At 35.3% G+C, this 15,391-nt stretch overlaps 1 protein-coding gene across 1 annotated transcript in view; it reads right to left on the bottom strand.

The window, feature by feature from the left end:
• The window catches only part of EIF3E (eukaryotic translation initiation factor 3 subunit E), a 50,389-nt gene that overhangs the window by 3,692 nt on the left and 31,306 nt on the right, over positions 1-15,391 (bottom strand). Inside the window, exons 9-10 of the mRNA XM_043979652.1 lie at positions 13,356-13,457; positions 11,157-11,266 (exon numbers count right to left, since the gene is read on the bottom strand). Coding sequence (XP_043835587.1) covers positions 11,157-11,266; positions 13,356-13,457 — 212 coding nt within the window. The remainder of the gene's footprint in view (positions 1-11,156; positions 11,267-13,355; positions 13,458-15,391) is intronic.

Genomic DNA, 15,391 nt, shown 5'->3' with positions numbered 1-15,391 from the left:
TATTTTTAAATTTTAATAAAAAACATGAACCTATTCTCCTTAATTTATAAAGCATTTACTATATTAGTCAATAGTGATCAGAATTTAGTAAGAATAGTAATTTTTAAAGCAGATGTTCTTTAAAGACAAAAACATTAATTTACCTGTCATGGGAAAATAAACAATATGAATGAAAACTGCCAAAATAATCCTAAGAAAAGGAATAAATTAATTTAGGATGGCATAGTTTACTGAGATGCAGGAATTTGACATTAGCTAAAAAAGAAACTATTGAAGGGAGTAATTTATACTCTGCAAAGATCTGGAATACCAAACCTGCAGAAGAGAAATAACTTTGAAATGGTCTGAATTAGAGGCTAATGACTATTTCTTCTTAATCTCTAATGAGGATCTAACAAGAATTTAGGTTTATACATACAAGAGAAGTAAAAACATAGAGAGTTGTTCTCAGGAGCACCTTTTTTCAATCAAAGAATCCTCTTCTACCCTGAAAGATGGTCATATTGATAGGCAGGTCTCTCTACACAAGAAAGCAGCTCACTTTACTTTAGGATAGCTCTAGTTGTGAAGTTTTCCAAAATCTGTTTCCCTTTAACTTCCAACCACTGCTTCAGATTTTCGTTTCTTAGGACAATCAAGTGTGTCCTTCAACTTTACTAGCTTCTAAATGTCTAAAGACAGCTACCGCACTTCCCATTAAGTCTTTTATTCTCTAGGCAAAATGTCCCTTGTTCCTTCCTATAACATGTATGTATACATGTGTTTAGTGCATGCTCACACAAAAAAGTGTTTTTCTTATAACATTCCTGTGAGGTGGGTAGTGTATTATCCCCATTTATAGATGAGCAAACTAAGTGACTTGTCCAGGAAAAAAAAAAGAAGGTATTGTCAAGATTCACAGTTTAAACTCAGATTTCAGAAGTCTAAAATCTAAAATGTGTGCTTCTTTAACTATGCATACCCACTGCCTCCCAGATCCTGTTATGCTAGTTTTTGTTTTGCTAACCATCCTGGTTGTAATCATCTTAAACATGCTGCATTTCAATGCCCTTCTTAAGACACAGTCATAGATACAATTCTACACTTGGCAGTCTGAATGGGGAAGAAATAGGCTTTGACATTTTGAAATATGCCTTTTACTTCAATGGACTGATTTTATGTGTGTAAGGTCTTCCTTCAACAAAGAAAGCATACTAAAACCTATCCATGCTCTCCAGTTACATCCTTCATTGATGGCCAATCCTCCTCTAAGATTTCTCAACATGCAAAACAAGCTGTTTCTTGATTATCTTTTGCTAATGCTTCAGGGTTGGTTCACCCTTTCTGGTCAAAACTCTCTGATGACATTTACATCTTAGCTCTAATGTAATTTTTGGTTGGTAATGAACTGGTGGCTTAGTAACATTTACCATATATCTCTCAATATCTGGGTGACTCATCATCTTCGGACCAGTATTCCATTCCCAGTCCAACATCACTAGAAAAATATTTTGCTTAAAAAATGGTTCATTTCAAAGGTAATGGGGCAGAGGTATAGCAAGACTTTAATTGTCTTCATTGTGACAACATATTTCTAATAATGAAACCAAATCCTATGAGTTTTGTTTTAGCTGCTGTCACACAGCAGAGTAATATAAAATGTTCAGACCACCAAGTTTTCCAGGATCCTTTCCACATGAAATAGAAATCTATCAATGTTTTAGCTACAAACTTGTACAACTGATTTTTTGAACACAAGTCTAAGATTTTCCATTTCTCCTCAATTAAAAATGAAAATACTATAAATCACCACTATTGATGGAAGAAACGGAAATTAAAACTACACCTATCAGATTGGCAACAAGACAGAGAAGGAAAATGACAAACTGGGATACTAATGTCCTGTTTGTGGAAAGGTGGACTAATTCAACCATTCTGGAAAACAATTTGGTTGTTAAACTATGCATGCCCTTTGATCCAACAATGTCACTACTAGGTCTATATCCCAAAGAAATTGGAAAAGGACATATTCATACAAAAGTATTTATAGCTGGTCTTCTTGTGGTGGCAAGATGATGCCCATCAACTGTTGAATTGCTCAACAAACCGTGGCATATGAATGTTAAGGAATACTATTGTGCTATAAGAAATAACGAGCAGGATAGTTTTAGAGTAACCTGGGAAGACTTATATGAACTGATGCAAAGTTAAATGAGCATAACCAGGAGAAAAATTGTAGACAGTAATAGCATTACTGTAAGGATGGTGAAAGACACAGCTACCCTGACCAAGTCAATGATTCAAGGCAATTCCAAAGGACCATGATGAAAAAATAGTAAAATAGTATCTACCTCCAGAGAGAGAACTGCGGCAGACTAGCATACTTAAAATTTTTTTCCCGTTTTCTTTCATTGTGTGTGTGTGTGTGTGTGTGTGTGTGTGTGTGTGTGGTGTCTTTTGCCACATGGCTACATGGAAATGTTTTGCATGACTTCATATGTATAACAGATATCATATTGCTTGCCTCCTCAATGGGTTGGGGAAGAGATGGAAAGAGGGAGAAAATTTGGAACTCAAAAATTAAAAAAGGAATGTTAAAAGGGTTTTCTAAAACATGTAATTGGTTAACAAATAAATCTATTTTTATAAAAGTAATCTGTGGGGCAGCTAGATGGCGCAGTGGATAGAGCACCGGCCCTGGAGTCAGGAGTACCTGAGTTCAAATGCGGCCTCAGACACTTAACACTTACTAGCTATGTGACCCTGGGCAAGTCACTAAAAAAAAAAAAATAATAATAATATAAAAAAAAGTAATCTGTTCTGAGTAGATTGAGAACCATGTGCTACATAATTCTTATGGTTAAGAAGGGAAGGGGATGGAGTGTACTGCACTGGAATAGATACTGGATTTGCAGTCACAAGACCTTAGTTTGAATAGTAGCACTGCAACCTACTAGTCATGTCTTTTAACCAAGCCACTTAAGTGTTTCTTTCTTTCTTTTTTTAAAAAAATAACATTTTTAAAGTTTTGAGTTCCAAATTTTATTCCACCTTTCCTCTCTCCTTCCTGAGGTGGTAAGCAATCAGATATGGGTTATACATGTGCAATTAGGTAAAACATTGACATTAATCATTTTGTATAAGAAAACTTGAAGAAAAAAAAAGAAAGTGAAAAATAGCATGCTTCAGGCTGAGTTCCATCAATATCACTTTCTTTGGAGGTGGATAGTATGCTTCATCATTAGTCCTTTGGGGATTGTCTTGGATCATTGTATTGCTGAGAATGGTTCAGAAATTCACAGTTTTTCATCAAACAATACTGCTGTCACTGTGCACAACATTCTCCTGGTTCTGCTCACTTCACTATAAACCAGTTCATACAAGTCTTTTCAGGTCTTTCTGAAATCATCCTGCTTGTCATTTCTTATAGCACAATAATATTCTATCACAATCATATAGCACAGTTTATTTAGCCATTCCCCAATTGACGGGCATTCCTTTGATTTCCAATTCTTAGCCACCACATAAAGAGCTGCTATAAATATTTCTAAGTCTCAGTTTCTACATCTGTATAATAAAGGGGATGATTTTAAGGACAGAATCAGAGTCAGAAATGATTCCCAGTATCATCTAGTTCAATCCATATCTGAAGCATGAATTCCTTCTACGTATCTCTACATATCTCAATGTGTATTTAGTAACTGTTTTGTCATAAAGCAAATCTGTTTTACCTATACATTCTACCCATCATTACTAGTTCTTTCCTCTGTGGATAAGCAATGTAAATCTAGTAATCCCTTCTGAAGATCCTTCAAATTATAGAGTTGATTTTCTATCCCTCCTTTCTTTCAGCTCTATCAAGTTTCTAGTTCTGTCAATCTGTATATAGCAAAGTTTCTTTCTAGTAAACTTCCTTCCCTTCTCTGACTATATTCCATTATCTACATCCTTCCTATTAAATGAAGTTTTAGAACAGAACGAAATATTCCAGGTATAAGTAACCATGGAAGAATACAGTGGGAAACAAGACAGATTCTTGAAAAAAAAATAAGATGTTTTACACTTACATGATTTATCACTTTCAAAGAACTTTAATAATAATAATATATTATCTCACTTGAATTCTACACCTTGTGAGCTAAGTTTTATAATTATCTTTTTATAGAAGCGGAAATACACCCAAAGAGGTTAAAGCTTGTTTAAAGTTATACAAGAAATAAATGGCAGAGCTGGGAATAAAACAATTATTTTGCATTTTTGTCTACTTCTGATTCTGTTAAAGTCTCAGTACATGAGTTCTCATCATTTTTACGAGTACTGTGCTCTCCAACTAGCTGTTTAGCAACCAACTAAAAGTCCAACTTGCCATAAAACAGAGGTAAAATTTAAAATTTAATAATTAAATCCTTAAAGCTAGGGAAGTTATATGGTGGCATAAACACTGCATTTAGCATAAAGATGTAGGTTTGAATGTTCTTAATCTTATGATCTTAGTATAGGACACTGAACACTAAGAAAGGAAAAATAAAACTATTGTAGTTATTGTTATAAAAAATTATTCTATTTAAACTAAATTAAAAAAATAAAGGGGAAAATGGGAAACAATTTATCCTAGTTCATGCCTAAAATCTTGCTTAAAGCATGCAAAAATTTAAAGAACTATGCTATGTCTTTTGAAGTTGAACTAATGGTGACACTGAAAAAGAAGAGCAGTTGTACTTTTACAGAATATATTAATTTAAAGGGCATTTTTATCTAGATACTAAGCTAAAGTTTAGAAGAATTTCTTTAAACTTTTCGTTTCAATGAAACAAGCAGATAATGAACATGGAAGAACTCCAACATTTCACTTAGTTTTGATGAAATAGCATTTAATTATAAACATTTATGTTCAGTTTACCAATAGCTAAAATGTAGCAGAAAATATATCTAAATGCAGAATGCCTGCCAAAAACATCTAATTCATCCCAGACTCTTTTAAACTTCTAGTTAGATTACACTAAAATCGCAACCTTGTCTACAAACATGTTATATTAAGCATTTTGAAAAGTGTTCATAAATTTAAAAATGTGTATTTAAGATTTAATAGCTATCTTGCCTAGCAACCACAAAAGATGACTATTAACAAGCTACTTTTAAATCAATATCCATAGAAACCATAAATCCTATGCAGTCAAAAGCATGTCCTATGCAATCAAAAGCACCTCCACATTACCTTAATTTATTTGAAGAAATAAATGATTTCTTCAAGCTTAAAACAGTACTGTTACTGGGACTTTCAGGGAAGTTATGAATACAGATGGTTTGATTTAAGAAAACTCAATACAAAAAAACTGAAGGGAGCCGATTATCAATTCTCAGAGGATTTTTTTTCCTTATGTATACTTATGTAACCCTGGCATGCAATCTGCAGGCTAATAAGTAGGGGGAAACAATAATAATAAAAATAAAATCATTATATACATGTTTCCCCATGAAAAGATAAGTTTAACAAACGAAGATTTGGAAGGGTTTTGTTTGGCATCTAATATAATAACCCAGTATGCTGCATTTAATAGTTATCATTTGTGAAACAATTTGGCTTTCCATATCTTTTCCATGAAAACTACTTGATTCACCTATAGTATCACTAGGGACTTGGACACTAGTTTGGAAAGCGGAGGCTCTTGATTACGCTGGACACTGTTAAAAGTGATTGAGGATGGGACAGCTAGATGGCGCAGTGGTTAAAGCGCTGGCCCTGGATTCAGGAGTACCTGAGTTCAAATCCGGCCTCAGACACTTAACACTTACTAGCTGTGTGACCCTGGGCAAGTCATTTAACCCCCATTACCCCGCCAAAAAAAAGTGATTGAGGAAATCTAAAGGGGAACCTTAAAGTCTTCTTTTGGGGAACAACATAAAAAAAAAATAAGTGAAGTGTCCTAACAAAACTTAAGGTAAAGAAATTTTTAAAAAGTTAGACATATATATATATATATATGCTTTGTGAGACAAGGAAAAAAACAAAAACCAAAAAACTTGTTGAATTTTCCATTAGATCAGAAACAAAAGTCAACATAATTTAAATCTTCAATACTTTATTTTCATCTAGAAATGTTTTTGAAAATTTTATAAGCATTGTTAGTATGACTCATTTTGGATGTTTTATCTTCAGTACTCTGCATATAATAGTTACTTAATAAGTCTGTTGAAATACGAATTTACTCTGAATCACTGAATTTAATTTGTATAAATGATAATAAGGAATTTTAAGGAATGCAAATATAAAGAAAATCTAAATATCACTTAATATAGGCAAAACAAGTTAAAAAACTTAAATAAATGAAAAAGGAGTTGACAACTACACTTCTCTTAAGGAAAAAACTCCAAAAGGGATTTACTATTAATGTATATACGTTAGTATGTTTATGATAAACATTTAAAATATCACTTCCATATTTTGTTATCTGTAACTAAAAAGTGCTCCAAGTATTATTTAGAAAAGCTTTTAAATATCTCTCTCACACACACGTATCTGATAAACTATTCAGCTATACTAAATTTAATACTATTCACCATAGTAATCTTTTCTGGCAGATGTTGTAACACTGTAGTAGTAAATGGATTTAAAATCTTATCCTACGTATCTATAAGGGTTGTATATAAAATGACAAAAATATTCTAAATATGCACTTTTCCAAACATATGACTACCGTACACGTGTTCAAAGATATCTGGTAAAGAAATATGCTAATTCAGAATATGTCAAACTCCAAATGGAAAATAATGCTTAATAAATTACCATTGAGCTTTAGAATAATGTAACACATTATTATCTTGAAAGCATTAATGGAGGGAGGAAGGGAAGAGAAGTCTTCCTTTTGCTTTTCCACAAATGTATATAAGAAGACTAATGTAAACTATGAGAAAAGACTAATTAGGAATGAAAAGATTTGGAAAGAAATATAACTTAGTCACTTTATAATGTTTACTATAAGCTACATGAGGAACATAAAAAGCATGTCCTGTCCCATCTAGACATTATATTTTCTGTACCACCTAGCAAAATATTCTTCATTAATATCTGTTAAAATAACACATTTTTGTGCAGTATTTACTTGACTATTTTCCCTTTCAATGGTCTGAGGTAAAGAGCAACAGTCCCAGACAAGCAACACTGACTACAGGAAAATAGACTAGTATCAGAAGATCTGATTCTGAATCCCATTCCAACACTTTTGAGTTATGTGACAACAGGAAAGTCATTTGATTTTAAGACACACACATGATAAGGGTAGAGATAATATTTCATACTCCTGTTGCTAAGAAGAAATTTCATTTTTTAAACTATTCTTGAAGAATGAAAGAAAACAAACCTAGAATGAGTTTTATTTGGATCCAATAGGTCTTTTATGTTGGGAAATACCGCTAAGAGAACTCCTTAGATCAATGCAACCAGCTCCTATTTTGTGACTTAGATGCCTGAACAATCTGAGGTTAAGTGACTTGTCCAGAAGCACATCATTATGAGTTGAGTCTTAAGCCCAGATCTTCCCCCCGTGTGATTCCAGCACATTTCACTATTCTACTTCTCATTGCTAGGACCATAAAAAGCCCCAATTAATTTGAGGTTTATCGATGCCCTCTAATTCTGATAGCCAGAGTGTACTTTTGTTTTCTGCTTGAAAAAGATACACATCCAGTCCATATATCACAAACTTTGCCTAAACTATGTTGGTATATGAAAGTATAAATAGTTCTATTATCTCAAGAAGGTTAAACAGATCTCTTCTAAAACTACTTAATTTTTCTTTCATAGAGAAAAAACAAACCAATCTCTCAGAGATTACTATAAAATCCAAATTATTGGAGATCTCCAAAAAAGAGTTTTTGTTACAGTTAAGAAATCACAGGTAAATATTAATATTTCCTATTACATTTTAAAACTCTGAACCAGCCTTAAAAGAAAAAAAAAGAAAAAAGGGGAAAAAATGAGAGTAGTCATCAAGGATTTAGTAGCCTGGCAGTCTCCTCACAAAACTGCATTCTGGAACCTGAGTACCATTTTCATGGGGAATGACATATGCCATCTCTACTAAGTTTGTCCCAACTAGTCAGCACCATAATCACTTCAGTTCAGTTCTCATCTTCATATACCTTGCCACTAGGGGGCCATAATTCCATTAGCAATAATTTGGGGAGGTTATGAGGCTTCAGTCTTCAAACCTCTGCCACAAGTGCAGCCAATGAAAGTAGTGACCTTAGGGATAGTATAGTCCAACTCTCTCATTTTACCCAGAGAAATGTAAGGGTTTGCTCAAAGTCCCACAAAAAAAGGCAGCCAGAATTCAAAGCCAAGTCTTCTAGATTCTATTCCAGTGCTCTTACTACTAGCCCACCGAGGAAGAACTTCCTAAAATAGTTCAGTTGTGTGTGACTCTCTGTGATCCCATCTAGGGTTTTCCTGGCAAAGCTACTGGAGTGGTTTGCCATTTTCTTTTCCAGCTCATTTTACAGGTGAGGAAACTGAGGCAAATAGGGTAGAGTGATTTGCCCAGAGTCACACAATTAGTAAAGTGCTTGAAGCTGGATTTGAACTCAGAAAGATGAGTCTTCTTGACTACAGGCCTGGCACTATGGCGCCACCTAGCTGCTATCCTAATAATCAGAGCTACACAAAAATGAAACAAGTCTAACTCAGGCAGAGGTTCAATGATCACTTAACAAGGATAATGAAAAGGATTCGTATTCCATCAGGGTTTGGGTTTGTCTTTTCCAACTCTGAGACTCCGTGATTCTTTTTTAAAAGGTTCAAATTAAGATATGCTACTAGTAAGTTAAAACTAATTAACAGTACAATTATCTTTTTTTTTTTAAATTGGGGGAAAGAAGAAATAAAAGTATCTTGTACTTTTCAAAGTGGTTTCAAATTTCCAAAATTATTTCATATATATTATTGTCATTTGAGTCCTACAACCATCCTGTGGGGTAAGCAAGGTAGACATTATTACCTCTTTTACAGAACAAGAAACTAAGGAGTAGGGAGACTGAGGTCACTTGATTGAAATTATACTGCAAATTGAGGGGATAAGAATAGTACCTATGTCTTCTGATTATAGGCATCTTACTAGAGAACACAAAGGACAAAAACATTGAGGATATAACTACAATTCTCTCAACAGTGGTAAGGGCAGAAGAGATGAAGTTCCAATCCAAGGAGAAGAGCCAAATGACAGGAGGCTAGCCAGGAATGGAGAAAATTCCACCAGGGGAGAAGCCAAAAATTTAAGCTCTTCCTTAAGGCCTTCATTATAGGTCTTAGAAACAAATAAAAAACCATAGCAAGGAAAATTTAGTAGTTTGTTACTCACCAGAGTTCTAGAAATGATACACCTATTGTTTCCTTCCACGGCCAATAAAATCCCATTAGGCACACGTAGTCATTTGCCAAGAGAAGCAGACTAGCCACCATTTAATTCAGTGGGCTACAGAATGAGTGAAACTAAAGACTTGAATTGAATCCCTATATATGCCAGAAAAACTTAGCTCCAACTGCCTAGCTTTAGACAGTCATCTTAATGTGTGCTGCTGGTCACATGGTGAATTGTTTAAACAAACATGAAAAGCCTATGTAGAAGAAAAATCACACTTACAGGAATAATAAATTAAAGGATATGCCAAACAGATAGCAAATATTAATGTCAGAACTTTAAAAAAAAAGCAACTGCATAAGGCAGCATTTGGCAGCACAGGCATACTAATTTAGGCTTTGTGGCCCAGACAGAATTCAAATACTAATGAAATACCAATTAATTTTCAAATACTCAAACATAATGAAATTTAAAATTTGTTACACTATATTGTAAGTCTAATTTTCTTTCAGCAGAAAAATATATTTATTTAAACTTAAGAGAAATATTAGTGTATAACAAATGTTCTACCTTTTTGGCAAAAATATAAATTTAGTTAATTTTATGATTTGTATGTGAAAAATTTAATAAACAATAACTGGAATGTCAGAAGGATGTGATCTTATTAACTGAATTTCTGGCTAACAAACTGAAAGAGCTAAACAGAAACCTTATATTAGTCTTGTTAGTGAACATCTAACACATATAACTTCACATTTCAAAAATATACAAAAAACCCCACATAAGCTTACTTAAAAATGTAGGGCCCTAAAGTACACTTATGGACATCATTCTAAGAATAAATAATCATGCAGAACTCAAGTAGAATCTAAAGGAGATTGTGTTGAACCTATGGTTTTCAAGGAATGTCAGAACTGTGTTTATCACTCTTCCTTTCTTCTTGCGGGTGGGAGGGTGGGGAAAGAACAGCAAATACATCTCTAGATATTGGGATTTATTTCTGAAATTTTACTATAAATAGAAAACCTTCCTCTCTTCCAAACTTCCCTACTTCTACTGAAGTATATCTTTCCAGTGTCTCAGGTTCACAATCGCAGCATTATCCTTTACTCTTAATTCTTCCACTCACCACACACCCAATCAGCTGCCAAGTCTTGACATTTCTATCTTTATACCATCTCTCATATCTGATCTTTTCTCTTTACTCACAGCGCTACAAACCTTAGTTCCAGACTACATCTCTTCTCAATTATTCCAAGTCTTCAAATTGGTCTCCCTATTTGAAGTCTCTTTCCACTCTAGTACATCCTACACATTGCTGCAAAATAATTTCCCTTACATCCAGAAATGACCATATGAATCCCTAATTCAATCAACTCCAATGGTTTTCTATGATAAAATATAAACTTATTAACCTTTTAAAGTCCTAAAAAACCTACTCTCAATCTTTGTAGCCTCATTGAGGAGATCTCTCTCTCTCTCTCTCTCATACACATACACACACATACACACACACACACACACACACTCATATTTATATACTTACATATCTGTAGAATATATACATTCTGATATATAAACATATATATAAGCACACAGAAGTATATACACATTTCATTTACTTACTTTAGAGTTATGCTGTATATAACTCACGTGTATTTGTGTCCTTTAGTAGAATATAGGCTCACAGTAAGTAGTAATCACTTCATTCTTGGTACTTGTAGGTACTGGTCACATTGTAGGAGCTTAACAAATATTCTTTAATTTACTGATATCTGAATGAATGTTTAGATGTAAGAAGAATACAAGCTAAGGTTTGCCTACCTAATGCTGATACATTGATGGATGCGACAGAAAGTTTCAAATATGAAGAGTCGAGCATTTTCAATGAAATCCTCAAGGCAAGCCACCAGGAAAAAGTCATTCACAAGAACCTTTTAATTCAAGAATATAAAAAGAAAATGAGTATACTGACAATCCTTCACATTTAGGCATTATACTTTCCAATTCATTTAAAACACTGCACCTCTCCTTTCTTGTGCTTCTACTCACTATTCAGTATGCTCTCTTAGCTTCATAAAAATTCATTCTCTAAAGCTACAAGGTGCCTAAGTTTGTTTAAACCTTCAACTATGTAAAGAATTAATTATTATTTGAGGTTTTTATGACCCCATCTTTTGGCCAGTATTTGAAAGAAAAACGTTGGTGTGCAATGGCCTAGGGCTCCGCAAACAGCACGGTGCTCCACCCACTGGTTGTAGCTGTTGCCATGGCGCTGGCACTGTCATCACCACTCACCGACTCCTACATGGGCCTGGCAAAATTATAGTGATTGGAAGCCTAGTGAGGGCAGTCATGTGACCAGCCAATTGGCTGGGGACTGTGTGGGGGTGCTGGGAGAAGGGAATTTTTTTCCCCTAGCATTCTAGCTGAAAGGCGACGACAAGAGCTCTGCTGTGTATTCTCAGCTGATTCCTGGGCGGTGGTCTTTTTACAGGTTGTATAATTTCCCTTTCCCCATTTTATTTCCTTTCCCTTGATCCTACTGATTCTGTTTGTGGTTGTTGTTGTTTTTTTAAGTTCATTCTTGTTAAAATAAATCCTGTTCTATTTAGAGGGAGGCTGCCGGTCTCCTTCCTTGCTCCAATATTGCGGCGAGCCGCTTAGCTAACACTCCCCAATTAAAAATTGGTCCCCACAACTTATAAACCAGAAATTCCCCATTCAGGGGCTGGGGGGGGGGGGTCTATGAGGCCAAAACTATTTTCATAATATTAAGACATTTAATTTCTAATAAAACAAATAGGAATGACCCACAAAAACAGAAGTTGTTGAGGTGCTCAATAAGTTTTATGAGTGTAATCAGGTCCTGAGACCAAAAAGCTTGAGAATCATTGCTATAAACATATCATTCCTCAGTAGTATTATTACTAGAAAAATGTAAAGGGAGGAGGGGAGAGTAAACAATTCAACACAAAGATTTGCAATGATATGATAAAGTCCACTTAGACCACTGCCTTCTGTAGAAAAAGTAGACTTTGGGGCAGCTAGGTGGCGTAGTGGATAGAGCACCGGCCCTGGAGTCAGGAGTACCTGAGTTCAAATCCGGCCTCAGACACTTAACACTTACTAGCTGTGTGACCCTGGGCAAGTCATTTAACCCCAATTGACTCACTAAAAAAAAAAAGAAAAAGAAAAAGAAAAAGTAGACTTTGTTCTAAAACCATCCAGGAATACCAAAATCACCTATTAATATTTAAACATCCATATTCCTAAAAGTATGAACAGTCAAAACATAAATTTAACTTTTTGTGGATTTTAAAAAGTACTTACAACATACTATTGGCATGAATACAGCACATCATTACCAGACATGGAAAAACCAAACTCTAACTACAGCATTGACAGTGGAGAGTACTGTATATGAACCCATTAGACTTAGGTTTGAATTTTGACTATGCCATTAACTTAAAGTGATCCTTTAAAAGATCTCTAAAGTCTCTTCTGGGTCCCAATCTATCTATATGGAGATCATCTCATCTGTAAGAATCATAATCTAATAACTCTGGTTCCTTCTTGTGTCAGTACTACCCCAAGTCCTAAGTATTCTGCATATTTCCAAATCCAGTTTAACCAAAGATCATAGATCTAAAGGTGGAAAGGACACAAGAGGCCAAAGTCCAATATCTAATCTTAGACAGTCAGGAAACAGAGACCCAGGGATACTAAATGCCCACAGTCACAAAGGTAGTGCCTCAGGTAGAATTTAATCCAGGTCCTTGTGCCTCCTCTGTAGTACTCTTCCCATCATACCAAGTTTTTCTTCCCATCCTTGAGAAGGAAGATTTCAGAACGTGGGAAAGGGATCACTGTCTTTGATAATTTTCTTTAAAAAGTGTCATTTTTTTCTAACCTTGATCAACATGGCTCTATGATCATAATTAAAAAACTATACAACCCTACTGAAAACAGTCAATATGGACTAAGAATAACTGGCTACTAGAAGTTAAAGTTTAGACTCACCAATTCACATTCTCTTAACTTTTTCTGGGCACCATCAAAGTCAAAGTTAACATACAAGCATTCAACAAACTCTGTTATAGGATCTTTGTATGTATAGGACTCCTGTAAAAAAAAAGTCAAAGAAATTATCAGATTTTTTGAAAAACATCTTAACATAATACTTAACATCCCTTGTTTTCCCCTCTCCCATTACTCATTCTGGTCAAATTTATTCAAGGCCTTCATTACTGTCTACAAATATGGCCAGATCTCCCTCGTGCCTAAAATAAATCTTCACTTTCCCGTTCTCAAACCATTATCTTTGCTCTTTCCTTTTTACATCCAAACTCCTAGAGAAAGGTGTCCATGCTCTCTTCTTTCACTTTAGTCTCCCATTCACTAATTTATTTCCTTGTAATCTGGCTTCTATCCTCAGGATTCAACAGAAACTACTGTCTCCAATATTACCAGTTTTCTCCTTTCTGTCTAAATCCAACTGCCTTAGCTCAGTCCTCAATCCTTCTTGATTTCTCAGCTGTCTTGGACACTGCTGACGATATTCTCCTGGATAGTCTCTCCTTTCTGGGTTTTCAAGATATTGCTCTGTTGTGGCTTTCATCCTAGCTGTATGACTGAGGTATCTCAGTGTGCTTTGTAAAATCATCTATTACAACCCTTCTTACCCCATAGCTATCTGACAATACACCTCTACGGGGTCTGTCCTGGGCCCTCTCCTACTCTCTCTTGATTATGTCATCAGCTCCCAAAGATCCAAATTAAACTGTCTTTTATACCCAAATGACTCCAAATCTACATGTCCAGCTAGACCTCATCTTTCTTCTGAACTTCAGTCATGCATCTGAAATAGCCTTTTGAACTTCATGTTTTCACAGACATTTAGAATTCACTCATGTCCAAAGAGATTTCACTAACCAAAATGGAACTTACTCCTACTACTCCTAATTTCCACATTTTCTATGGAGAACATCGCTATTCTTCCAGTTACCCAGGTCAGCAATGTAGTGTCATATGCAACTCTTTACCCTCACTTACTTCCCAACTCCTTCTTGTCAATTCCATCTTCTTAACTTACAACTCACAACCACCCTAATCTAGCCCTGTGAGATTTAAAATTGGATATTAGATCATAAATCTCCCCTACTTAACCCTTCCCTTAACTCATCTCCCAGACTAGTAAATGGAAGAAGCTTCTGGTTTTCTAGATAGAGCCTTTATTGTATATAAGGTGTTGTTGATTAGAAGGATAGGAAAACAGAAATACAGTACAAATCGTCTTAAATCTAGGCTTAGTCTATATTCCTTATAAAAACTCACCAAACCGATTTAGGCCACCTTTGGAGTGAGTCAGACCGTCTGTGCCGCGCCGCCCGGCGTCCCGCCAAGCCGGCAAAAAAGGCTACTCTCGTTCTCTCCACCCCGGAAGTCAAAAAAAACCCGGCAGGCAGTCTGACATGCGCAGCAGGCGCACTGCACCCGGCAGGCAGTCTGACATGCGCAGCAGGCGGACTGCACCCGGCAGGCAGTCCGACATGCGCAGCAGGCAGACCGCTCATCTCCTCCCCAAAAGGGTGGTCCCTGAAAAACTGGCGTCTTTCACTTATCCTAACCGACTGTTAAAAACTTTCATATTTTACCACAGCCCTTATCATCTCTCAATTATTCTCAGAACCTTTTAATTGGTTCTCCACTAAGTTGTCAAACTTACTCCTAAAGAATAGGTCTGACTGCATATCATGCCTCTGCCCAAGAAGCTGTCTTCATAATCTGGTTCCAACTAATCCTTGTAAATCAATTAAACACTAACTCCTCTTACTCACTATGTTCAGACAACTAGCTTTTTCGTGCTGTTCCCTGTTTATAAAATTCAATCTACTATCTCTACTCCTTTTCCATCACACCAAAAATCTTCTTTATCATGGAACCACCACAACTTTTTTCAAAGCTTATATATAGTGCTATTTCCTTCAAGAAGCCTTTCTTGCCTCTTGCTGATAATTCCTTACTATCACTTCAAATATATTTTGTATTTATTTACT

The sequence above is a fragment of the Dromiciops gliroides genome, chromosome 1 (genome assembly GCF_019393635.1).
Source record: "Dromiciops gliroides isolate mDroGli1 chromosome 1, mDroGli1.pri, whole genome shotgun sequence".
In the NCBI taxonomy this organism is placed as follows: Eukaryota; Metazoa; Chordata; class Mammalia; order Microbiotheria; family Microbiotheriidae; genus Dromiciops; species Dromiciops gliroides.
This window is presented reverse-complemented; position numbering and strand designations above follow the sequence as displayed.